Source organism: Bombyx mori, chromosome 10 (assembly GCF_030269925.1).
Source record: "Bombyx mori chromosome 10, ASM3026992v2".
Classification (NCBI taxonomy): Eukaryota; Metazoa; Arthropoda; class Insecta; order Lepidoptera; family Bombycidae; genus Bombyx; species Bombyx mori.
Genome location: NC_085116.1, coordinates 2642656 through 2667617, shown reverse-complemented (window position 1 = coordinate 2667617; position 24962 = coordinate 2642656). Strand labels below are relative to the sequence as shown.

At 38.6% G+C, this 24962-nt stretch overlaps 1 protein-coding gene across 4 annotated transcripts; it reads right to left on the bottom strand.

The window, feature by feature from the left end:
* Window positions 1-460: 460 nt before the first annotated feature.
* On the bottom strand, window positions 461-13507 carry LOC101740245 (solute carrier family 25 member 35). 4 transcript variants are annotated; one of them, XM_062670433.1, is made up of 6 exons: window positions 13430-13507; window positions 7442-7685; window positions 5754-5956; window positions 5066-5189; window positions 3316-3458; window positions 461-655 (listed from the first exon to the last, which is right to left on the bottom strand). In XM_062670433.1, exons 2-6 carry the CDS (start codon window positions 7678-7680, stop codon window positions 465-467), a joined length of 900 nt encoding a protein of 299 aa, XP_062526417.1. In that variant the 5' UTR covers window positions 7681-7685; window positions 13430-13507; the 3' UTR covers window positions 461-464. The 4 variants fall into 4 exon arrangements, with proteins under 4 accessions (XP_062526417.1, XP_021206461.2, XP_012549484.2 ...); XM_021350786.3 differs by lacking the exon at window positions 3316-3458 and adding an exon at window positions 2782-2924 and having other exon boundaries at window positions 13430-13501; XM_012694030.4 differs by lacking the exon at window positions 13430-13507 and adding an exon at window positions 9161-9798.
* Window positions 13508-24962: the final 11455 nt, after the last annotated feature.

The window sequence follows — 24962 nt, the reverse complement described above, 5'->3', positions numbered from 1 at the left end:
TCGTCTGTCTTGCTTGTTGTTGTTGTTGCGGGCGGAATAATGGCCTCACGGTTCCACCTTAAGCGGTTACCGAAACTCCTGGATATCACAATGTGAATGTGAGTATTCAGTTCAGTCAAACTCCTCCCACCACTCAAAGTTGAACAACTGGAACGAATTTCGACTGTTTGCCCTTAGAAATAGGCCTGGGGTTGATAGCTGCTAGCTCATGATATACGCCAGCATCGACTATTCACGATTTTGACTTATTAACATGAGTAATAAGCTCTACGGAGATATAAGAAATATACATAGTGGAAAGATGACGCGTCAATTTGAAACAGCAATTTAGAAACAAAATTTGCAATCGAATTTGGAAATAAGTGGAATTCATACATTGATCAAAACAGCTGCTGAAGAATGAGGGTTAAATACTATAATACTCGTTTTTATATGAGGGGAGAGAAATAAAACGACCGAAAATGTTAAAGCTTCTTGTGTATTAGCATATTGTTCAAAATGTCCCATATAACTAGTGACAGGGTCGTGTGCGGTGCTATCCTGAGGTACAGCGGTCCCAAGCCCTTGTAGAGCCCATGGAAGCCTTCTGTCTTGTATATTTTTGTAATGCAGTCCACGATGCCCGTGTATAGGACTGCGCCGTGGGAACCCGAACCTGAAAGACATATTTCATTAAAATCGACGCTGGCAATAGAAATACCTTAGTTTTATAATCGCGACAAAAAACCTTTTGAAAGCTGTAGGTACTTAATTTGCGGATTGTAAATATAATTTTTCATTAATTAACAGGTAGGTTTAGGCTAATACCTTAATTTATTATCGTGCTCGTCGCTTGAGCTCTTTTAAGATAACACAGATCCGAAATTGGAAGTACCATTAGGTTGGGAGTTACTCTGAATACGTCTGTACGTAGCCTACTGTACAACGGCTGTGCTACTTTTCAAACCGGGATATAAGACTGAGTAGCGGCAGAAAAAGGCAGTTATGAAGGATGTTGGTTACACATGCAATCTAACTAGCTATACCACCAGTAAATGCCGAATAGCAATTGCAGCCCCTTACCATTTTCCGGTGAATAACTTGGTCGCCTTTTACAACAGTAACGCTAGACATGAAATTTGAAAGCCCAGATCGATAGGACTTAAAACGTGGGCCATGACTTACAAATAACAAATACATTTTTTACTTTACAAAAAAGTGGTTTCTAAATTAACCAAACTTAGATGATTTTGGTGTTTATAAAAAGGATATTAGAGAAGTGTGGATAAATTAAGATCCTATGTAGACATCAGAGGACTTGCAGAATAATACTCTGAGGTACTATTTAATGCAGGCTACATCTGTTTCGGTTTCTCTACTAATAGAGATTATTAGTATGATATTGATATAGAGAAATATTAGTTTCATCTATTAGCTGTTCTTAGTCTTTTCTTACCATTTTTCCTACCTTGTTCTCCCCTAGTTCTTTATGAGAGCTTTCGCTATAGTTCATACATACTCAACTGGTCCCATTGCTATACTTGTTTTAAGGTTAGCGCTTAACGCAAGACGACCGTAACCTCTCCACTCCAATAAAAACAACCAATATAAGCATTTTTTAAATTTTAAAAGCTTTTGAAAGATAAGTTATCATGCAGATTGTTTTGAAACAGAAATAAAGAATAAATAAGTACACAGTAAAAGAAGAAACTGGTGAATAAAAATCAATTCCGAAAAATGTGAGTGATAACACTTGCAATACTTTCAAAGATAAATATTTTCCGAGTTAAGTTTCTCACTATCCATGCATGTATTATTACAATTACAAATGTGATTCTTTGGAATCTTTCATGAACATCTTTCGTGGAAATCATTCATGTCTTAATTATTTAACCGATCATGATACCCACAGGGATACAGAAAATGATATATTATATAAAAGGACATACATACATTTATCCAGAAAAGAAGTACCATTCCCGAGGCATTTTTTTTACATTCATCCGAAAATATGTACAATATTCCAATCATGAAAAAATCTACTGATCTGCGTTTATTAACGTTTCAGTACCTCATGGAAAGCAAAAATATTTTAGTACCCACCATATGTATTAAATTATGTGTGAATTAGAAAAGAGACCTTCCCGTCACCACTCTCACGTTAAATCCATTTAATTTGCTTTGAAAACGATGAATAAAAGGAGAAAGAAGTGTTTAGTGGTGCGATATGACTTATTTCGGCCGGATAGACCAGCGCCATGCTACCTAATTCTGCCGCGAAATGCTTTATTATCGACGAGTTGATAATTTTCATTGAACAACAAAATTATAATGCAAACGAAAATTAATACAAAATATTCGACCTAAAGTACAAGATGCAGACTTTTCGCCAAGAACCGTCATCTAATTGAAGACGCTATGAAATGTGTACTTGTTGCGTGTAGCTTTGTATTCTCGCTATATTTACGAGTATAGTTAGTATATTAATTTGTAACAATGTCTGAAGGAAATCGCCATTAGCAGGTAGGCAATGATTGCTCCATTTTAATGATCACAATTTATTGCAAGTTTTGTATTTGTAATGTTCATTGTTTTAATAGATTTTATTTCACGTACTCTAGGAAGAAATAATTTAGTTTTCTGCAAGTTAAAAAAAACAGGAGTTCCGTAGCTGAAATGCTCAGCTTAAGCGTGTGATAGCGAAAACCCTCCCAATTAAAACTTTTTATTAAAACGTTTACCAATCGGAAGTGGAAATTGGAGTACATTTTGTGGAGTACATTTACGAAAACCCATTATTACCCTGGTTGTAAAGCCTGGTGTTGACGACATCTAGTGGTGTTTCGAAAATCACACACAACACACTGCTAAACAAACTGGCCACGAACGCTAACATCGTCGGCGAATTCTCCCAGTAACCGCGCGAACGAAGTTCTTCTTTTACTCTGTAATTATTTCGTGATTTTTACATGATGATTTTATACAAATATTTGACTGGATCGAATTGGAATGGATCGATTTGGCATTTAAGAACTGAAAGCGATTGTTTCCGTCGAGAAGCAGATGTTAAGGCAAACTTATCTTGAATTCCAAATCTACAAATGTATAATGATTAAGTATATAAATTATTTGAGATCAAGCGTTTATTTGGATTAATTATGAAAGAGTATTGTTTTTTTTTATATAAAGTTTGCAGAGCAAAATAATTCGGTTTTTAAAGATAAAAAAAAAACGTTTCGCGCAAAAAATCGTTTTCAATTTGTGTCACTTAAATTATGCAAACATTAAAGAAAACATCCCATTGTTGATGTAATTACTAGAACTATGCCATTTTACCCTGGTTGTATAGTCGGACGGTGGTGACGTCGAAAGGGCAAATGACCAAGGATACCACCACACCACTGAGGGCACTGGAGAGGAACGCCAACCCGAATGGTGACTTCTGGCAGATTCCATACGAAACCAGTGTTTCTTTTGTGCTGAAATTTTGATTTAATGCCAAACAATATTGTTAATAAAAGCGGGTGTTAAACAATATCCGTGGTTCAAGGGTATACCGTCACCATAGCAATCCCCACATCAAATCTCATTACTGTTTATAAGGCCATAGCCATAACCATAGCCAAACCATAGGCCATAACCAAATTTAATTCACCAAACCTATTGCTAATGGATGAGCAGTGGAAGCATTATTGTCTCATGACTATAATAGAGATATTTACGTTTGGGTATCTAAATTCATTCATCACTTGGTAAATTTAGGAATGAGTTAAGGGTTTTTTACACGACAAAATGTTTACTAATTATTTGAAGCTGACTTGGAGCAGTCTTATTATTTTTCTTTAATGTCTATTATTCTCTCCATTCATTTTTAGTCCTATCTTTGGCGCCATAAGTCATAAGTCCCATTGCATACTTAAACATCGGATTTGCCGCGCTGACTCACATAAGGTTGGATCGAAACATCGTCCCGCAAATAAAGCAAATATTTATCAGGATATTGGGGAATCCTTTCGCAATATACAGTGGAAACGGTTTAGTCAATTCATTATCAATTAATTATTTATTGTATGGTAATTTTTTTAGTTTAGAATAAATTATTTAAATTAAGTAGATACTAATTTCTTGAAACCGCAATGTTAATTGTTTAGATGCTTGTCATCGCACTTTTTTTTTTTATTGTTACATTGCTTTCAAAACTGAAAGCATTTGGTTAAAACTAAATAGTCATTCGTAATTTTATATTGCGATCAAAAAAGTTATTGTCTCTTTAAACTATTAGGAAACATCTATACGGTGCGTTACAAAATTAAAAAAGAAGAAACAAACACAGATAGATATAACGAAGGGGAAAAGGGGTGAGTGAGACCCCTTTGCGTTTTTAATTTCTTGCCGATGCTCTTTTTTACTGCCCTTGTAGGCAGACGAGCATACGACCCTACTGAAGGTGAGTGGTTACCGTCGCCCATGGACCTCAGCAATGCCAGGGGCAGATCCAAGCCGCTGCCTACCGTTAATGCTCATCATATCAGCAATAAAGCATTGCATTAGTTACCAGCTTCTCCACGCCCATACCTATTTCAAGGCTTTGTTCTCTTTAGCAATGTTCGCAATTCCAAAACGAATTAATGGCTTATGAGTCGAACTTATTACACTTATTCACATGTTATGTAGAGTCGTGAGCGAGTCAGCAAAAAAAGACCGGCCGAACCTTACGTGACCCAAGCATATATGGCAGGAGAGAATATATCTCACCTTTGGAATCGAAGTGGTTTATCAAAAAATTTGAAGCAAATTGGTTTCATACTTGAAACGACTTATAAACATCTATTCTATCAGTTTTTTATATTAAACAGTCTATTTTAGTCTATAAAAGGATGAAGTACTTTCAAATAAAGTGCATATCTTAAAGTACGTATTAAAATCGAAAAACTAAAAAAAATACAATTCATCAATAACATTTTTGAATTCTACTAAAAAATTAGAATTTGGGATTACTTCAATTCTAAAGGTGGGATATATTAGCGATATACGTATATATTAAAGGCACGCTTTCGTAACCACATTAAATCAGAACAGGACTTACGTTGAGAAAGTCGTCAATTGAGCCGCGCTGCCGATCGCGAGTCTGGTGCATGTGGCTGAGACTCCCGCGAAGAACCCTCGCATACCCTCGTTTCTGTATATCGTGGCTATGCCGTCGAACATTCCTATAGTTTTTACCAAAGGCTGTCTTTTTTTAAATGTATATTAATTCTTATTAGGCATGCTTGCAAGGTGGAAAAGAACAAGGAATATGCTTCCTTAAACTATAGGTCGACATGATAAATGCTTTCGACAATGTCTGATGTTTTTATGCTTTTTAGTGCGTACAACACACATTATTAGCTTTTAGATTGGTCCTCTTGTCTAAAACATCCTTCTACATGCATCCTCTCCTCTCCTAGATGCTCCTACATCTTTTCCCGGCTCGATTAGTTTTTATTTTTTAAATTGTAGTTACGACCAGAGTTGGTCTTTTTAGGAAACCCACAAAAAGGGAGCTCTCAATGAGAATGAAAGATGACCTGAGATTTTCTCGCTAAGAAATATCACAAGACAACGATTTCGTTGATCCAGGCTACAAGGAAACACGATCCATATTAATGACAGAACGACAAAGGAGAATCATCTTAATAATTACAACAGTTTAGTCTAGAATTCAACATACGGAACTATATATATGAGGCAACATATTTAAATTTGTCTCTACAAACTCCAGCCACTTTACAGACCTTTGTAACTGTGTTGCCTGCCCACTGCGATGCTAGGGTGAGCCACGGCTTGTATCCTGGTCTTCAGAACGAAGGTTGGATTAGCAGCCACCCCACTCAGTACGCCGCTCGCGCTCGACCAGAATATCGCTCTGTTGACACTTATTTCGCCGTCTTTTGTCTTAGTCCAGCCCTGCACCTCGGCAACGTGGTACATACCTAGTCTGTATCGGGACATAATTTAAAAATAGATGGTTAGACAGGGGTACTTTCTCAGTGATATATTGCAGTTAGAAGAGTGCGATATTTCCAAAATTAATTTCGATTGCTTAAGCACTTTTAAAAAGTCGTCGTGGCCTAAAGGATAAGACATCCGGTGCATTCGTGTTGAGCGATGCACCGGTGTTCGAATCCCGCAGGCGGGTACCAATTTTTCTAATGAAATATGTCTTTAACAAATGTTCACGATTGACTTCCACGGTGAAGGAATAAAATCGTGTAATAAAAATCAAACCCGCAAAATTATAATTTGCGTTATTACTGGTAGGACCACTTGGGAGTCCGCGCGGGTAGGTACCACCGCCCTGCTTATTTCTGCCGTGAAGCAGTAATGCGTTTAGGTTTGAAGGGCGGGACGGCCGTTGTAACTATACTGAGACCTTAGAACTCATATCTCAAGGTGGGTGGCGCATTAACATTGTAGATGTCTATGAGCTTCGGTAACCACTTAACATAAGGTGGGCCTTGAGCTCGTTCATCCATATAAGTAATATAAAAAAAATTAATGGAGAGCAGATGTGTTGATCACCTTCTCGGTGATGTGTTGCAGTTTGAAGAGATAAATAGTTGTTCTATTTCTGTTCTGTTTTGTGTGTTATACATTAAGCCCTATGTTAGGATGTGACATTATCATGTCAAAGTAAACAATTGGTACATTATAACAGAGGTTAACGTATTAAGTTTTAAGGTTACTGTCCAAATATACCATTTTAATTATCGTCAAGGCCAAGGGCCGTATATCGATTAGGATATAAAATATTCAAAAAAAGCATTACTATTAATTGGTTATTTCTCATTACATATTACATAACATAACAGTTTGTTTATGTATTATATTATTATTCTTTGTTGGTCAGCAGTAAGGCAATTGTTTGTTAAATTTGGTGTCTGTTTAAGATTACGAGAGAAACGTGACATGCGTAATATTAAAAGATTCAGAGTAAATTTTCCAAGTGCAAATTGAATTAATTTTTCCATAACCGCTATGGTTGTACCTGGATATACTTAATTTACCTATTAAATAAAGTTTTTTTTTTTTTTAGTGTTCATTCGTGAATATTTTTTGTGGAAACTTTCGACTCGCCATCGATGACTAAGCGAAACTAGGGCTTTTTTTTTCTTCTTTTTTTTATTGCTTAGACGAGTGTTCGGTCTCACAGCCCACCTGGTGTGAAGTGATTATTGGATATATAGACATCTACGACGTAAATGCGCCACCCACTTTGAGATATCAGTTCTAAAGTCTCAGTATAACTAGTTACAACGGCTGCCCCGGCCTTCAAACCGAAACACATTACCGCTTCACGGCAGAAATAGGCAGGGTGGTGGTATCTACCCGCGCGGACTCACAAGAGGTACTACCACCAGTAATTACGCCATTACTTAGTTTTGGACTAGATTTTGAAAAAAAAAATACAAAGTTCAATAACCTTACGGAGTTCATGGTGAAACCGAGCAGCATTGCTGGGGCCAGGCCCTTCTGCAGCGCCAAAGCACCGTCGGCCCTAGCGATCACGTATAACGCATGGAAGATCCCCCTATATCTGGTGGACTGTTCGGTCTTCGCTTTCAATTCGCCCTGTAGCTGCAGGCGAGTTTTCACTACGTCCATTGGATTTGTTATTATTGTGGCTCCGACTCCAGCCAAACCTCCGATAATGAAGTCCATGGTTTCTGAACAATAAAGCAGTACTCTGGAATCTATCATATAAATGCGTATCTAAACTAACAACAAAAAAACAGTTTTATCACATGTAAACCCCTTTTTTTTTATTGCCCGAGCAGGCAGACGAGCGTACGTCCCACCTGATGGTAAGTGGTTACCGTCGCTCATGGACAGCAATGCCAGGGGCAGAGCCAAGCCGCGGCCTACTCCAATCTGTTATTATTATAAGATGAAAATTCAGGAAATCCTTTGCCTTGTTAGAAAAAAAAAATGGAGTGACTATTAAGTACACTAATAAGTCTATGTTCAATGGATACAATAAAAAAATACATCTAAGCTTTTTTGGACTACGCCAATAGCTGTCTTGTCTTATTAAGACGCCCGACGTGCTTGTATCGAGTGATCGGATTATGTTAGTGTTCATAAGAACGCGGGGTTGCTGACCCCTTGAGGAACCTGTGTGCTTAGTGCGAGTTTTTTAACGTTCACGATAGCGTAAAAGTTAACTCAATTTGTATGCACTTGGAACAGCGCCCCTAGCGGCCAGAGTAGGTACACGTTTTACAAAACGTTTTTTTAAAAAAAATCGCACTAAGCACACTGACTCCTACATAATAAGTTACCGTTGAGAAATTTTAAATAACATATTTTGGAAAGGGATTTTTTTCTTACTGCCAATGTTCGCCCGGCGTTGTTCTAAATTAGGCCATAATCTACTACAATAATAATAATAATAACTAATAAAGAATGTTTGCTCGATGTGGGAACCGATCCCTAACCACTAATGGACTAGGTACAGTCAATTCTACAACTATTATAGTCTACAATAATACCTTAATTCGAAATTAATATTTATTGATGTATAAAAATTTCTTTTTTCTTTTTTTTTTTTTTCTGTACTGATAAAGAGAAAATGGCTAGCTGTTTCAAGAATGTTTTATGATAACCTTAAAAAAACGTAAACAGGCAGGTCCTAAATAAAGAATAAAATGAAAACGATTAGCAACAAAGAAGAAATTGTATGTTTAGCCAGCGTGGTTAAGGAAAAATGTCATTGTAGTTTCCCGTGGCAACGAGTTTTTGTTTCAGGATAAAAGGAAGTTATTTCACTTTCCTGACTGACTCATACTCATGATGAGCAATTTAAACAAAATCATCTTAATCCGTTACTTCGCTCGGCGTGAAAGAAGGAAAAACACACGTTCATATTTTGGATTTTATGGATTACCGAGCCATGAATCATTAAATCTATCACGCGGTACTCTATTATCGTGCTAATAAATTACTTTACCACGGCTACGGAGCGTGCAAAAAAAAACAAAAAATGATAAAATTGTTCAGTCTAGTATTATTGGCCTTGAAATGATAATTTTTAAATTCAAATCAATTAATATGTCATAACGAGTGCGTACTTAATGGCCTAACTACGAACTAAATTATCCATTTAAAAGTCTAATAAAAATTAAAGAGATAAAATACTTACATAATATAAATAAATAAATTACACTATGGCAGTATTCGTAATGAGTTAACAGCGAGAATGTAGCTCGCGAAACATTCTATTACTTTTAAATACACGCCCGATAAAGAGAATTAAAGCTATGTCACCTTTACACATAAGATAATGTAAATACAAGTTAAATCATTTCACGACACGACCGAGACATTGAGAACAGATAACTGACTAGACGTCGCATGATTATCGTTAACAATTTTCTTTTACGCACTAGCCAGTTGTGACGTAGCGTAGTGTGAATGATCGAATTATTTGGCAAAAATAATTTCGCGGAAGTTATTGAGCGAATTACGTAATCGTGCCATGCCGCGAGCGGCCTTGTGACGACTGATTCACGATTGTGTTTGTATGGCCAATCTTGTTTTACCGTATAAAACAGCTGTATTGTTTAAGCTTAACGTATTGGATTGTAAATTACAGTACTTGTAGCGGCATCTATTGACGAATGGATAAAAGTGGACGAAAAACTAATTTGCGTTAATGGAAATTTCAGGTTATCGCAAATACATAGTCAAAGTACTGCAGGGCTCTCAAACTGAGATACTTTAAGACAAATATTTTTTTGTATGAAAACTAGCGACATCTTGTAGCGAATGCCCCTAAACTTATAAGCTAAACACAGAAAGTAAAAAAATAAAAATTCATACAAGTCTTTATTTGTTAAGGACAAATTGTTTAAATTTTATCAATTTGTGGTTTCTGAAAATTTACAAAATCCTTCGTTAAACATAAAATATAGGATAGGTAATATGTTACTGCCATCTACAGAGAAACTAATCGAAGCGAAGCCATCTAGTGGCCGACGCCCGTAAACATTTTTGTTGAGTGATTGAGTTGCTTGTCTATAACTATTTTAATTGTATTATCTATGGTTTCCGGAATCTCAATTGTAACTTGTACCGTAAATATAAAAAAATAGTCTGCATAAAGAGTAATAACTAAGTCTGTATGCACAAAATTGTTTACAATGAACTGGTTACTTGCTGTACATGTGACAGATTAACGATAGATTATAAACCAATAGACATCGGTCCAGTTAATCCAACAACCGTAGCTATTAATTTAAACGAGTAGCGTTGTCCCATAGCAAGCCATCGGGTATATCACAGTTGGCTCACCGGGTTTCTATGTACATACTTACTAAGTGCGCGTTTTTTAATTTCTCGATCGCGGTAAAGTTAACTCAAATTTGTATGGAGTTGGAACGGCGCCCTTACGTTTGCCGCTATGGTTGTTGTTCAGTGTGCTTAGTGCGAGTTTTTTAACGTTCTCGATAGCGTAAAAGTTAACCTAATTTTGTATGCAGTTGGAACAGCGCTCCTAGCGGCGAACTTAGGCAAACGATCCCATTCCATACAAATATGAGTTAACTTTTACGCTATCGAGAACGTTAAAAAACTCGCACTAAGCACACAGTTGTAACAGCAGCGCTGTTTCAGGAGCCCTTATGTATCATAGCCTGTATGCTGCCACTAGCCCTAAGGCCTATCACTTAGGCGTGGAAATCGCGTATGAGGTTCGGCCCCTTAACTGAAACAAAAAGGAGGGCGGCACCTACCCGTGTGGTCTTACAATATGGTTTATTTTTGAAGTGGCAATTACGTATTTACGTAGCAATTACAAATTTAAAGAATTTGAATTTTTATTTTGATTTTTGATAAAAGGCGACGAGAACGTTTGAACAAACCTAAAGATTACAAAAACCATCTTTTACCGATTTCGTTTAATACTATTATTTTTCTTTGAAACGCGTCATCCGCGCCGATGTTCGCCAGAGTAAATAATAATAATTAAAAAAAAATACAAATTCGTTGTTAATTTTTTTAAGCTGACACTTATACAAATAAGGCTTACTTTAACCTGAAATGTATTAATTATAGTAGAGTTTTATACATAGGTACTAAATTAATTCAGTAATTAATTTATTTTATTTATTCATTAATTAATTAAGGTGATTAGGACATTAGTGACAAGGACAAGCAAAGTTGTTTCATTCAGCGTATGGCAAGGTCACGGTCAATCGATGAATTTGAGTTAGTTAATGACGGAGCTCGAGGTGGCCACTGTAGATATGCTTCAGATTCATTAAGTCGTATATCCAATTGATTATAAAATTGTGTAATTTAAGCTTTAAAAATACGCTGTATAACAGCGAACTGGTTGAAAATAAATTGGCTCACAATTTGGGTCTGCGGAGGGACTTCGGTTCCCTCTGTATTTTGTACCGTATGTTCCATGGGAAGTGCTCTGAGGAATTGTTTGAGATGATACCATCATCAACACTGTTTTTACCATCGTACTGCCCACCACTGAAGTTACTGACTTCATCCATACTACCTGGAGCCACTGCGTTCATCCACAGTGCGTTTCCAGAGATCTTTTTTGCCACATACTATCCGGCTTTAGAATGAGCTCCCCTCCACGGTGTTTCCCGAGCGCTATGACATATCCTTCTTCAAACGAGTGTACTTAACAGTAGGCGGCGGCTTGGCTCTGCCCCTGGCATCGACGGTAACCATTCATCATCAGATGGGCCGTATGCTCTTCTGCCTACAAGGGCAATGAAAAAAAAACATGTAGGTGCTGTGCGGTAGCTGTCATGAAAAGAAGATTTTGTAAGAGATAGACAAAAACCATTTTCAAGATGCACATGTTACATACAAGTCCGAATTACAATATCCGGGGGGACCGTCGGTCTACCGAGATGACCCAGTCAGTAACAAATTTAAACGTACTTATATGCATAAAGTTCAAGCATTCGCTTCTTATGCACACTGAAATCTTTCATCAAAAGCAGTGGCCATGCGTTATGATAATCACCTCATTCACCGTTCTCGTCCAAGACAAGCCCTCGTGGATTCATACGATACGTTATCATTGGACCACCTGCAACCTAACACTGGAAGCAGGTCCCTGGAATCCTTATTACCGTACTCGTCAAACTCTTCGGAGAGTGAAACCTAACCCGTATATAAGCCCGCTGGCCAGATCTTCTCAGCCGGTTGCGATTCCGATCCAATATGATCGACAAATTAATTAAGAACGAATAATAACATCAGTGACGTCTTAAATTAGGCTGGGGCCCTTGGGCACACAAGAATTTGAGGCCCTTTTGGAAAGTAAAAAAAGCGAATTAATAACATTTTTTACTGAGTATGACAATTTATTATAGGTAATCAAATAAAGTATGATATATTGTGTCATTAATGATATTAGAATGCTGCTGGTTTTTAGATGCATTCGGAAATATTATTAATTAGTACAATAGGAATAGGCGCAGTCATCGATATAATGGCGTAGTATATGCCTTGTAAATACCTTCTGATAAGATTACTGATTTGTGAAAAAAGTTTAATGAGCCCGACAAAAATGTTTTGAGAATAAATGTGTGAGAGAAATTATCGGTCCTTAGGGGCCCCCTGAGAATGGGGGCCCTGGGCACGGGACCCGTGTGCCCTTATGGTAAAGACGGTATTGAATAACATGACTAGTTTACTCAAGTGACGGTCAAGTCATAGTAGTGGAAAGGCACCTTGAGAAGAAGGAGAACGATTTAATATTGTAGAGCTGATTGCCCGACTACAGAAAAAGGACAATTCTTCCACCGTTAAGAGCTGTGATGTCGATTAAATTAAGATTCCGGCAGGCGAGCCATTTTGAAGTTGAATCGGACGTGCGAACTCTCGACGGGCGAAATCTTTATTGACTGATGAAGGAGGAAGCGAACGGAAGATCAAGAGAAGGACTCAAATGGCTAAAGCTTGGATGAGCAAGCTGACACATATTTGGCAGGGCAGAAAAGTCTTCAGTTTTAACAAGATGAGACCAGACCTAACGTTGGTTTTCTCGATTTTTCTCTATAGTGCAGAGTCGTGGACGATTCGAGCATCTTCGCGTAATAAACGAGATTGTCTACGATCAGAGCAAACGGTATGCCTGCCGTATGTTTAGATAAAATAATTTTGTTTCCATGTCTTAGGAAATTTTTACTGTTTAACTAATAAATTTTTTGTCAACTTAAGTCCCGTTAGTGATTAACGATCAAACCTTTTTTATTATTTATTAATTAAAAACTTTATTTTTTTTTGCAAGAATTTTGTTCATCACTTAGAATAAAAAAAATCACATTACTCTGATTTTTTCACCCCTCTACGATCAACCCATATTTTTTATTTGCTTATTACTAACTAAACTTTAGAAATGGGAACTTGAAATAAAAAAAAATATATATTTTACCTTCGTTGTGTTTAACTCGATCAGGCTACGCCGATATTAGTAACAGACAAACTGAATGATAGAAAATTCTGGTGGTGTAAATTTCCTTACGCCCCTAACCTCTGATGCCAGTGCAGGATTAGCAACTTAACTTATGAGTAGCAAAACGTTTTAAAAAAAAAAAAAAATCCTTGGGCCCGCGATCTGCTCTCAACACCTGCAGATCGTTGAGTCTCCTCACATACCCCGCGCGCCCCCTAGGCACGGGGACCTCTTAGGAGGTTCGGCCCCCGGACCAAAAATAAATAAATAAATAAATAAATATATATATATATATATATATATATATATATATATATATGAGTAGCAAAACGTGCGGGTTAATTAAATTAACTTAAATCCTAAAAATCAGCATCACAAACAGTTCAATATACCGTGCTCTGCTTTGATTAATGTTACATTAAAGTTGACTTGTTTTCAAAACATTACTCCTAGTAGGACCTCTTGTGAGTCCGCACGGGTACGTACCACCGCCTTGCCTATTTCTGCCGTGAAGCAGTAATGCGTTTCGGCTTGAAGGGTGGGGCAGCTGCTGTAACTATACTGAGAACTTAGAACTTATATCTCAAGGTGGGTGGCGCATTTACGTTGTAGATGTCTATGGGCTCCAGCAACCACTTAACACCAGGTGGGCTGTGAGCTCGTCCACCCATCGTATAAAATAATAATAAAAATACAGTGATTTCACTGGTATATCTCCGGTTCGCACTTCTACAGAGTATAAACTACATAGGCGGCACTGAAAATTTCGGGAATTAACGAAGTGACACAACATTACTATTTAAAAATGTATTTATTGCTTTTCGAAGTATTCTCCGCGAAATTTGACACATTTTTCCATACGATGGAACCAATCATTGAAGCAACCATTCCATTCGGAAGTTGGGGTCTCCAAAATGGCCGTTTTGTAGGCGTCCACAGCTTCTTCAGGTGATGAAAATCTCTGTCCACGCAATTTATTCTTTATTTTAGGGAAAGTATAGAAATCATTAGGGCTTAGGTCGGGGCTGTATGGCGGATGGTCTAATAATTCTATGTTTTCTTGCTCTAAAAACTCTTTTGTTCTGTGCGCGGTGTGAGAACTCGCATTGTCGTGATGGAGGATGATGCGGCGGTTGCAGTTCTCTTTAGAGAGATCAGAAACGACCTGTGGCAAACAAATGCTAGCATACCATTCTGCATTAACCGTTCTTTGTCCCTCAAGAGGAATAGTCGTAACATGACCGGTTTTGGAGACAAACGTGGCCACCATTTTTTTTGCAACACTCCGTGAACGAACAATTTTTGTTGGCTTTAACTCATTTTCGAACACCCAAACTCGTGACTGGTTTTTTGTTTCGGGTTCGTACGCGTATATCCAGGATTCGTCACCTGATACAATGTTGTATACAGCATTTGAGGATCCTGCATGGAATCTTTCGAGAGTTCTGACGCACCAAGTAACGCGAGCCGCTTTTTGCTCTTCACAGAGCGAATGCGGTATCCATCGGGAAAACAACTTTTTTACACCTAATTGTTCATGCAAGATTATTTGTATTTGACTCATGCCAATGTCTAAAGTTGCCTGAATTTCGCGGTATGTCACATGTCGATCTTCCTCAATCAGCTTACGCACAGCATCAACGTTTTCTTGGGTGACTGCAGTTTTTGGACGACCTTGACGGGGATCATCACTGAGCTTGACACGTCCACGTTGAAACTCAGCAAACCAGCGATAAATTGTGGTTTTGGATGGGGCTTCATCACCAAATGCAGAAATCATCCGGTCAACACACTGTTTTTGTGTTAAACCACTTCGAAAGTCATAATAAATCATCGCTCTTGAATTTTCTCGAGTCAATTCCATTTTCTCAACGACTAAACAAGTTTGACAAAACCTCGTGACAAGACCGAGAATCTTTTTTTAAATAAATAAATGGTATTCGATTTTTAAAACCAAGGAGTTTTCAATTAAAAAGATTTTAATATGACAGGAACAGTGGAAATGTTCCATTCCCGATACTTTTAGTGCAGCCCTCGTAACCATGTATACATATATCCACTGTGGGTTAGCTCCTTTATTTGTGACGCGACGTTGATCCGTTAACAAAATATATTAGATCAGTGTAATTCTATTTGACATGCATGCGAGCTCCTATAGATAGGTACTATAATGGTGTCTATTTCTAATGAAGCAGACGCGTCTTAGGGCGAAGAGCAGAATATATAGCAAGTTAAATCTAACATCTCAATTTGGGTGGCGACATTCACATCCCATTAAATCATGTTTGGTATTATAACAGATGGGATACTTGGAAACTATATCTTTATAAAAGTAAATTTTCCCATATAAATCATGAACATTTTTGAAAGAGTTGTTTTATTTATATCCTAAACATGGATGGTGCGTGAAGAGAACTAGGGTCGTTTATTTGAATTTTCCACAGGGTTTAAGTTGGCTCAATTCGGCACTGCCCCGTTCCACACTCATTATTCCTACTCAACATGTTTTTGTCTATTAGTCAAATGTAAATTGCGTGATTTTGCTATTCGTAACACTATCTGACCTCATGCATACACAAGAATTTTGTTACTTACAATATTGTTCTATACTTTTTTTTTATTGCTTAGATGGTTGGACGAGCTCACAGCCCACCTGGTGTTAAGTGGTTACTGGAGCCCATAGACATCTACAACGTAAATGCGCCACCCGCCTTGAGATATAAGTTCTAAGGGTCTCAGTATAGTTACAACGGCTGCCCCACCCTTCAAACCGAAACGCATTACTGCTTCACGGCAGAAATAAGCGGAGCGGTTGTACCTACTCGTACGGACTCACAACTGGTCCTACCACCAGTAATTACGCAAATTATAATTTTGCGGGTTTGATTTTTATTACACGATGTTATTCCTTCACCGTGGAAGTCAATCGTGAACATTTGTTGAGTACGTATTTCATTAGAAAAATTGGTACCCGCCTGAGATTCGAACACCGGTGCATCGCTCAACACGGGACCCCGGTAACCGTACTCGTCGAGCCCGACAAAGAGCTCGATGTGCAACCCGAACCCACGCATCAGCCCGGTGACTTTCTCGCCGGATCTTCTCAGCGGGTCGCGATTCCGATCCGGTAGTAGATTCATTCGCGAAGCAGCTGCTCTTGAGTTGTTAGGTCTCCTTTGGAGGCGCTCGGGCAGCTGTAAGCAAATTCCACCGCTCGTGGCTAAGCCTTTGCTCGCCAACCTGACCTGGTGAAACTGGAGAGGCCTTCGGGTCACCAGTAATACTTCAATCTTAAAAAAAAAACAATTCGGTCCATCGAAATTTGTAAGAAGCCGGACTACATAGCCGGCCTTTCACATCTTTTCGAAACAAACGTGGAGAGGATCCAAATAAAAATAAAGTGTGGTCTTTTAAGATTGGTTGGTGACCCGAGCTGGTACTAGGGCTGGATGGTAGAGAAGCAGTAGCTGTAGCTCGCATAGTGGTGAAGGTTTTATTTTATTTAAATGATGAGCTGAATTTGATGAATTGAGATGAATATAAATGAGCATACGTTCTGACAGTAAATGTCAACGTCGGTCGTGAGCGTCAGCAATGCCAGGAGTGCAGCTTCAGCGATTGCAACAGATAACCCGTCCATACTTACAGCTGGTCGATATTTAAGAATTGTTATTGAACCATTAGGCAGCCAACGACCGATAGCTGATGACAAATAGACTCCAAGGTCAGAATATCGATCCATTTCTAATGATGACTGCCCACATATTGTCGTCTACAAATTACAACGGGTACATACGGAAGGTTTCAAGGGCGATGAGTGAGTTATTGTAATGGATGGACGTAACAGTACCTATTTCGAAGCTGGCAATTAATGATAAGCTCAGTATAATCAATTACGTGTCGTAAAGTTATGAAAACTGATAACATATTTTTTTATTGCTTAGACTGGTGGACGAGCTCACAGCCCCCCTGTTGTTAAGTGGTTACTGGAGCCCATAGATATCAACAACGTAAATACCGCCACCCACCTTGAGATATGAGTTTTAAGGTCTCAGTAAAGTTACAACGGCTGCTCCACCCTTAAAGTCGAAACGCATTACTGCTTCACGGCTGAAATAGGCAGAGTGGTGGTACCTACCCGTGCGGACTCACAGGTCCTACTAATGTAATGTAAAAGCGAGCCTAACACTTTCGGAAATGTTTCAAATTATATTTTGAAAATTGTTTTTTTTTGTACCTATAGAATTTTAGCTGATTGTTTAGTTTCCTTTTTATTAATTTATTTTATTACCGTGGTTAAAATCAAAACGTATCCTACAGAGATGTCATGTCCAAAGAGAATGGAGCTGTCACAAATGACAGTTGGAAATTTGAACATGTTAAATTTTTGAATTATATCTCAAGTATTATCTGATTACAAAGGGCGCAGTGTTGGAATCCAATGCATTAAATCGGTGCGTGACGTGTGCGACCATCGGTCAAGCGAGGGTCGCGATAGTGTTCGATAGGCGCGCAGGGAGGGGCACCACGCCGCCCAAGGCCAGCGCCGGCTGTCGGCGGGCGGGCTCGCGCGGCACCGCACGCCCCATGCTGCCCGCGACACTCGCTCCCCTTGACGCGAGCAAAACGCGCGCGATCACATCTATATACGCACCGCGAAAATACAAATCGCGTAATAGAACAGCACAGACCAGAATGTTGGAGAACGACATACAGATCAAGCCCAGCCTCTCTCCTTTCCATCCCTTGCCGGCTATAGGACAGAAGCTGGAGAGATCAAAAACCAAAATTATTGTTTTCGATCTTAACGAAAATAACGCTTTAGAGCGTTCGATAAAATGCAATATTTTGAAACCGTTGACCCCTCTGAGGATTGAGGGATTTAAGAGAAAGAATTCATTAGGGCAGATCGACAAGAAACCACAGCAGTTGATCCGTGAGAACACGTACGATGTTCTTGAACCGTTATACATTAATTCGACAGCCGAGAAGGACACGAGTAATACAAACGGTCAGAAATCGGATGATAACATACACGACAATGTTTCCATAAACGAAGCAAAAGATTCTCCAAAAACCAGATTCAAGAAAGCAGTGACTAAAGTTGCGAAAATGTCCTCGACGCCCGAGACGGGAAAGCTGTTGTCTCTCAGAGAAAAACAAACTTTCACAATTCCTCCCACCGCTAAAGAAGGTCAATGTAAGCTGGAAGTGCTGCCCCAAAGTCCTGCCCAGAAGTTGAACAAGTTGTCGGAAATCTTTCAGGACTTGGAGATGAAAGGACGCCGAGATAAAATGAAAAAGGAGAACAGTTGGTTTTAAGTCAATTTTAGATGTAAGAATGTAATTCAAATGTTGGGTGTGACAGAGTTTATTTAGAGTTTAAGAAATGTTAATTAATATTTTTGTGATCATTGGTCAATGACCCCTGGATTCTGCACTACAGTTGTTCGTGATCACAATCAGAATATTTGTTAAATATTTTGGTACTTAGGATTTGCGTATAAGTAGTTCTTGTCTGACGTGGTTCCTGTACACATAATACAGGAGAAAATCCTAGCTTGGAATGTTGAATGCGGGGCAATATTTGTTGGTGTTGTGTGTTGTTTTTTCTGTTAAATGGTGAATATATTGGCTATGTTGCTCAAGTTTAAGTATTGTCTGTTGTAAAGTTAATAAAAGTGTGTCTAAATTAAATACTTGAATTAATATTATATTGGTTTTTATCAATCACTTAGATCATGGGCGTCTGAACATCGCTTATTAGTAATTAGCATTTTTTTATTTTATTACCCTGACCATGAAGACGGTAAGATCCACATTCAACAACGATAAGTGTAAAGTAGTACCTCTTATGTTTGGCACGTAGATAAATTACTGCCCTCAGGGTCTAGGTAGTTTAAGGTGATCATTGGAGCTCATAAATAGCACAACAAGAATTCTGCCACAATATAGATTACTGGTGGTACCTTAGGTACCACCGCCCTGCCTATTTCTGCCGTGAAGCAGTAATTCGTTTCTCAAGGTGGGTGGCGCATTTACGTTGTAGATGTCTATGGGCTCCAGTAACCACTTAACACCAGGAGGGCTGTGAGCTCGTCCACCCACATCAGCAATAAAAAAAAAGACAGACTTAACCTTGAGACACGAGATCGAAATCTCACTTCATGGTATAAAGGCTGTCATACCCTGCCAACCGAAACCTATGACTGCTTTGCGTTCGAATGGTGGTACCTAGCTATGCCAATGTGCGATTGCATTGCGCTAGTAACTCAGATAAGGCTGCTGCCCATTCTCCGGTTAATCCTTTATTCCTTTATACCACCACATCTACCTGTGTCATAAAAACGATACGGTATAGATGTGGTGGTTCTAGTGGTCCTAGCCGAAAGTGACCTTTCGAACGACTCCTTAACAGTGACCTTTGAAAATTAACAATAAATGCGACCACTTCGATGTGCAAACCATTACTGCGAATGAATAATAAAGTAAGGTCATGAGAAAATACCTGTGTTTGTTGGCCTTGAAAGGCCATCTCAACAAGTGGCCGTGTTCTGTGTCACCCACCATAAATTGCGATTGTTCTTTGAAAAAGTATTACACACCAAATGACTACTCATTTTCATGCATTTTTCAGTCCTAATATTTCTTTATTGGTGTAGTCAGAGCGAACATGGTTCATAAATACCTTTCACCTTTAGGTAAAATGAAGATGACATTCTAAAAAGTACGATAACATTTTTTTTCATATGAGCTTTTTACTAAAGTATTTATACCCTAGATGCAGTATGCACTTAAACCTCCTCATGGAACTTTTTCATCAGTCTTGTTCCTTTTTTTTATTGGCCGGTTGGTACTGTTTGGTACTATTATATTTTTTTATGTGCTGCAAATAAATTATGAAGGAAGTTCGTTATTATAATGCAATTGATACTTTAGTCTCAAACTTTTAAGTAGTACACGATTTTTCTTGAATGTCTGATGGAAAACAATTTGCAGCACGCGTTGTTGTGCAACGCGTGGTCTTGGTCAGATCTACTTATTAAAAAATTACTACTTATTCAAGTTTTGTTTGAAAATTTTCTCAAACGCCAGCTTCCCACATAATGTTCGCTTCATTATTTATATATCAGTAGAACTAATTAATTATATTATAATTTCAAAGGTTGAAATTGTACATTCTTATGAAACTTTTTCCTGTTATAACGTTTAATTCATTCACACTAGCAAACTAACATAAGGCTGGCGTAACATTAATTTGAATCGAATAACACAAAACCGATGTAGAAAAATTACGAAACGAGCGATACAATTCATTATAAACATATCACATTCGTGTATCGTTCATTGCTTTCATTGAAAATGTATGAAAATAGACTCCACATTCCCGATAATCTTTTAATTGGAGCATTTCTATTACTTTCATTTCTATAGTTGTTATTCATGGAATCGGTGTCAATAGTTTACAAAACATGTTCCTTTTAACTTAATATTACCTAATACCTTGATTTTTTTTTGGTCATTCAGCAAGACGAGCTCCCATCTTATGGTAAGTCGCTATCGTGAATACCGCAATATCTTGTGAGATATGAGGTTAGCCTTGTGACACTACTCGATTTAGGGGCAGCAAGCTGAATGTAAATTTAAAAAATCAATTTAATCAACACGAGTATTGAATTTTTTCATAAAATATGCTATGCATTTAGATCTAATTCTCGATGAAAGTTTCAGCACAATGTAATCATCGCCACCGACCTCTTGACATCAGTATGAAGTCTCCATTTTATTGTTTAATCGTGACCAAGATTTATTACATAATACTTCAGATAGTCCTGGCATTCTATTTCTGTTTATGTACACAAATTAATTGAGAGTTTACAGTATAAATGATTACTTTAATAAAATCGTAGTCCTAGATTTTTTCCCTACCTAGTCGCTGGTAGCCCAAGGAGCTATTCCAGCTACTCACGAACTGGTAGATGAGCTCACGGGCTCAACCTGTGTGCTCAGTGCGAGTTTTTTAACGTTCTCGATAGCGTAAAATTTAACCCAATTTTGTACACAGTTTACATGTCTCACATAAACACATATGTAACTAATACTCAAAAACCATCAATATACTTAAAATATTGTTCATTTTAGAGTAATTTTGCACTTTGTTAGTAAATAAAGGTGCATCGCACAACATCCCCTTTAAGTTCCCGCCAACAACTCCTGTATTTTTACTTTTCTTGTTTTTTTTACAACGGTTAAGAAAGTTGGCATTAATTAGGCATATTTTCTTTTTAACATACGTTGGCAGGATTTGGCAGGTTTTCAACTAAAGTAAGGCAGGCTCTATAGTTTAGAGATGGTCACACTGACTCTGAAAGAGTTTGCTAACGCAGTCTGCTGACTGCTTCGAAGGATCCACCACTGGATTGGAATCACGATCCACTGAGAAGATCTCGCGAGAAACTCAGTGGGTCGTGTCTGTGGGGAATTTTAGCATCGACACGATCGCATCACTCGATACGAATACACCGGGCGTCTTACTTATTAGGTAAGCCGCTGCGATCATTTATAAGCGCTTATTTGCTAAACTAAGCTAGCATTAGCGTCAGTGTTTGTGAAATTCAACAGAGTTATAGTTAAAATCCTACCTACTTATATTATTCCGAAGCCTGCAAACATTAAATTAGGTTATGTAAAGACAATTGGACTAGTCATTCGCGTGACTAAAACGATTCCGCGTAAACTGCACGTGTGATATCTGTTTTAATTATTATCAAAATGAAGCTCTTTGGAATTGGAAGCCGATATCTCAATTTCGGTAAAATTAAAATTCTTTCTCGCCGATTCTTCTCAGTGGGTCACGATTCCGATCCGGTCCTAGACTCTGCGAAGCACTGCTCTTTCTAGGGCTAATGTTAGAAAATTCTGTCATCTTGAGACCGTGAGCTCACCCACCTATCCGGGCGTAGCTGCAATAGCCCCTTAGGCTACCAGAGAATAGGCAGAAAAAAATAATATAAAAAATCATTAGAATCGGTTCACCTATGAAAAAGTTCTGAGATTAATAAAAATTTTTATTCGAATTGAAAACCTCCGTTCTTATGTCGTTTCAAAAATATATCTAAATTTGCGCTGATCACAGAAATTTAATTAATAAGATATATTTTTTACGACTGGTCACAGATTAAAGGAGCACGTACTTTTTACATTACTTTTCACTAACATCGTACAACTAAAGGTGAGGAAATGGTTAAAATTTGAGCGATAAAATGTTCATGTAAGGTTAAAATCAATTCTATAGGTATTGTGTCACGCACCCGCATAATAGTGTTTTTTATACAGTAACTGACACACTTCATTTACCAGTCCAAGGACTATCCAAATAATATGTATCGAGCTATTGACATTTTGGTGCAACGGAAATTTAACTGACACAGTTCAGTTTTAAGAATTAAGTACGATTTCTTGATTCATGTTTACACTAAACTATTTCAGTAATAACGGAAGGATGTGAATATGTTAAATTCATTTTTAATTAACCGTACATTGGTGGATAGGTATGTCTTTAATCATTGTTATCCGGTTTAAATCAAACTGTTGGTCGTATTTTAAGCCGACGCGGGTAGTTGCCATCATCCTTCGCTTTTTTGTCATGAAGTTGTTATTCATTCTTATTACAATTACGATGCAATTTAAACATCAACGTCATGGCGCAAATTGCAAATGGTAAAACGTTCAAAATGTGTAAGTTGGCGAAATTACTTATAGCTTGTTGTACCATCCGTAACGCTGCGAAAATCAGTTATTCCAAGTCACGGGCGTTATCGAACGAAGCCCACAGCGTCTTAAGAAATGTTGAAACCGAATTGACGTGAAAGTTAATATATGTTGTAGCGGGTAGCTATCATAGTCCCACATACCCCGCGTGCCCCGTAGGCGCGGACACCTCACAGGAGGTTATTTGTTCACAAGGTATTTGACAGATGCCTGAATCTCGCTAGTGACTTCTTTAGCTTGCTATAGTGTTCCGAATAACAACATTAGGACCGTCAGTCTACCGAGCAGTTTCACTTGCTCGGTGGAAGATCTTCTCTTTGTCTTTACACCCCAAATGGTTAGCATGTTAGCCTGATGGCGGCTGCTGGCTCTTTTAATCGGTTACTACCGAGAGCTTGGAGTGTCAGTGCGTTCTTCGCTTTATACCAAGATGAACCGTTTGGTCCATGGGACTCTTTGAGGCACACATATATATCTTACGGACCGCAATCTGCGCTCTTCCGGAAATCGCAGCGTGTAATTTCTGTCAAGATTGTACGGAAACACTAAACTGTTTTGTTGCGCGTGTCCTGCTTGGTTCGCTACCCCGGAATCTTGAAGCGACTGAGTGACGAAATGAATGCTGATGGATTAGCCTCCTCATCCGACGTGTGCGACTTAGAGCCTCCGCTATACGGACACTGATATTTCTCAACCTCGATGAATATTATTTTAACAATGGCGGTAGATCAGCAACTTCGTCAACTGGACTATACGGACTGTCGAGCCGTAAGCCTCATAAAGTTAGTCAGTAAATTTTTGACTACCTTATGTAGTCTGCATCCCTTTCATTTGCATAGTGGGTGAACGTGGGTGAACTGGTGGTAGGACCTCTTGTGAGTCTGCACGGGCAGGTACCACCATCCCACCTATTTTCTGCCGTGAAGCAGTAATGCGTTTCGGTTTGAAGGATGGGGCAGTCGTTGTAATTATACTGAGACCTTAGAACTCATATCTCAAGGTGGATGGCGGCATTTACGGTGTAGAAGTCAATGGGCTCAAAAACAAAAACGTGCTCACGCCTCTTCTTGGAGTTAAGTGGACAACGTGAATCTACCATTAGAGACATACGAGTTCAAAGTCTTAATTTCCTCAAATGACTGCTTCGTGGTACCCAGACAGGATATACCACCTACGTCCAACGGGTTTGCAATATGTAAGATACATTTTTTTTTCTACCTAAGCTAATAATAGCCTTGAGAGGCTATATCAGCGTAACCGGGCGAGTAGGTGAGCTCACACGGCTCAAATCTGACGTTGTTGCCAACACGAACCCTAGCAAGAGCCATGCTTCGCGGAATCTACCACCGGATCGGATACGCAACCCACTGAGAAGATCCGGCGAGAAACTCAGTGGGCTGTGTCTGAGGGTTAATTTACTCGCCGAGGCATTCGTGGCAAGCGACGGGTTCGACTAGAACGATGACCGGATTGTAAGCTCATTATTGAAACATGTCTCGATCGAGATTATTAATGGTTTGTGGTATCACCGGTCTTCGTTTCTAGGAGCCGTACCGACGAACCTCTCTGTGACTACGTAAGCTGTAGAGTATAAACTGTGTGCTTAGTGATAGTTTTTTTAACGTTCTCGATAGCGTAAAAGTTACCGGCTTACTGGTTTACCGGTAAGTTTTTACTGGTGGTAGGACCTTTTGTGAGTCCGCACGGGTAGGTACCACCACCCTGCCTATTTCTGCCGTGA

Excerpts from the sequence above, each read along its gene's own strand:
- LOC101740245 (XM_062670433.1), bottom strand. The coding sequence starts at position 7,680 with ATGGACTTCATTATCGGAGGTTTGGCTGGAGTCGGAGCCACAATAATA. Across the intron at positions 3,459-5,065 it reads CAATTGACGACTTTCTCAAC|CACAAAAGAAACACTGGTTT; the intron begins GTAAGTCCTGTT and ends TCAAAATTTCAG. Across the intron at positions 656-3,315 it reads CGTCCGACTATACAACCAGG|GTTCGGGTTCCCACGGCGCA; the intron begins GTAAAATGGCAT and ends TATGTCTTTCAG.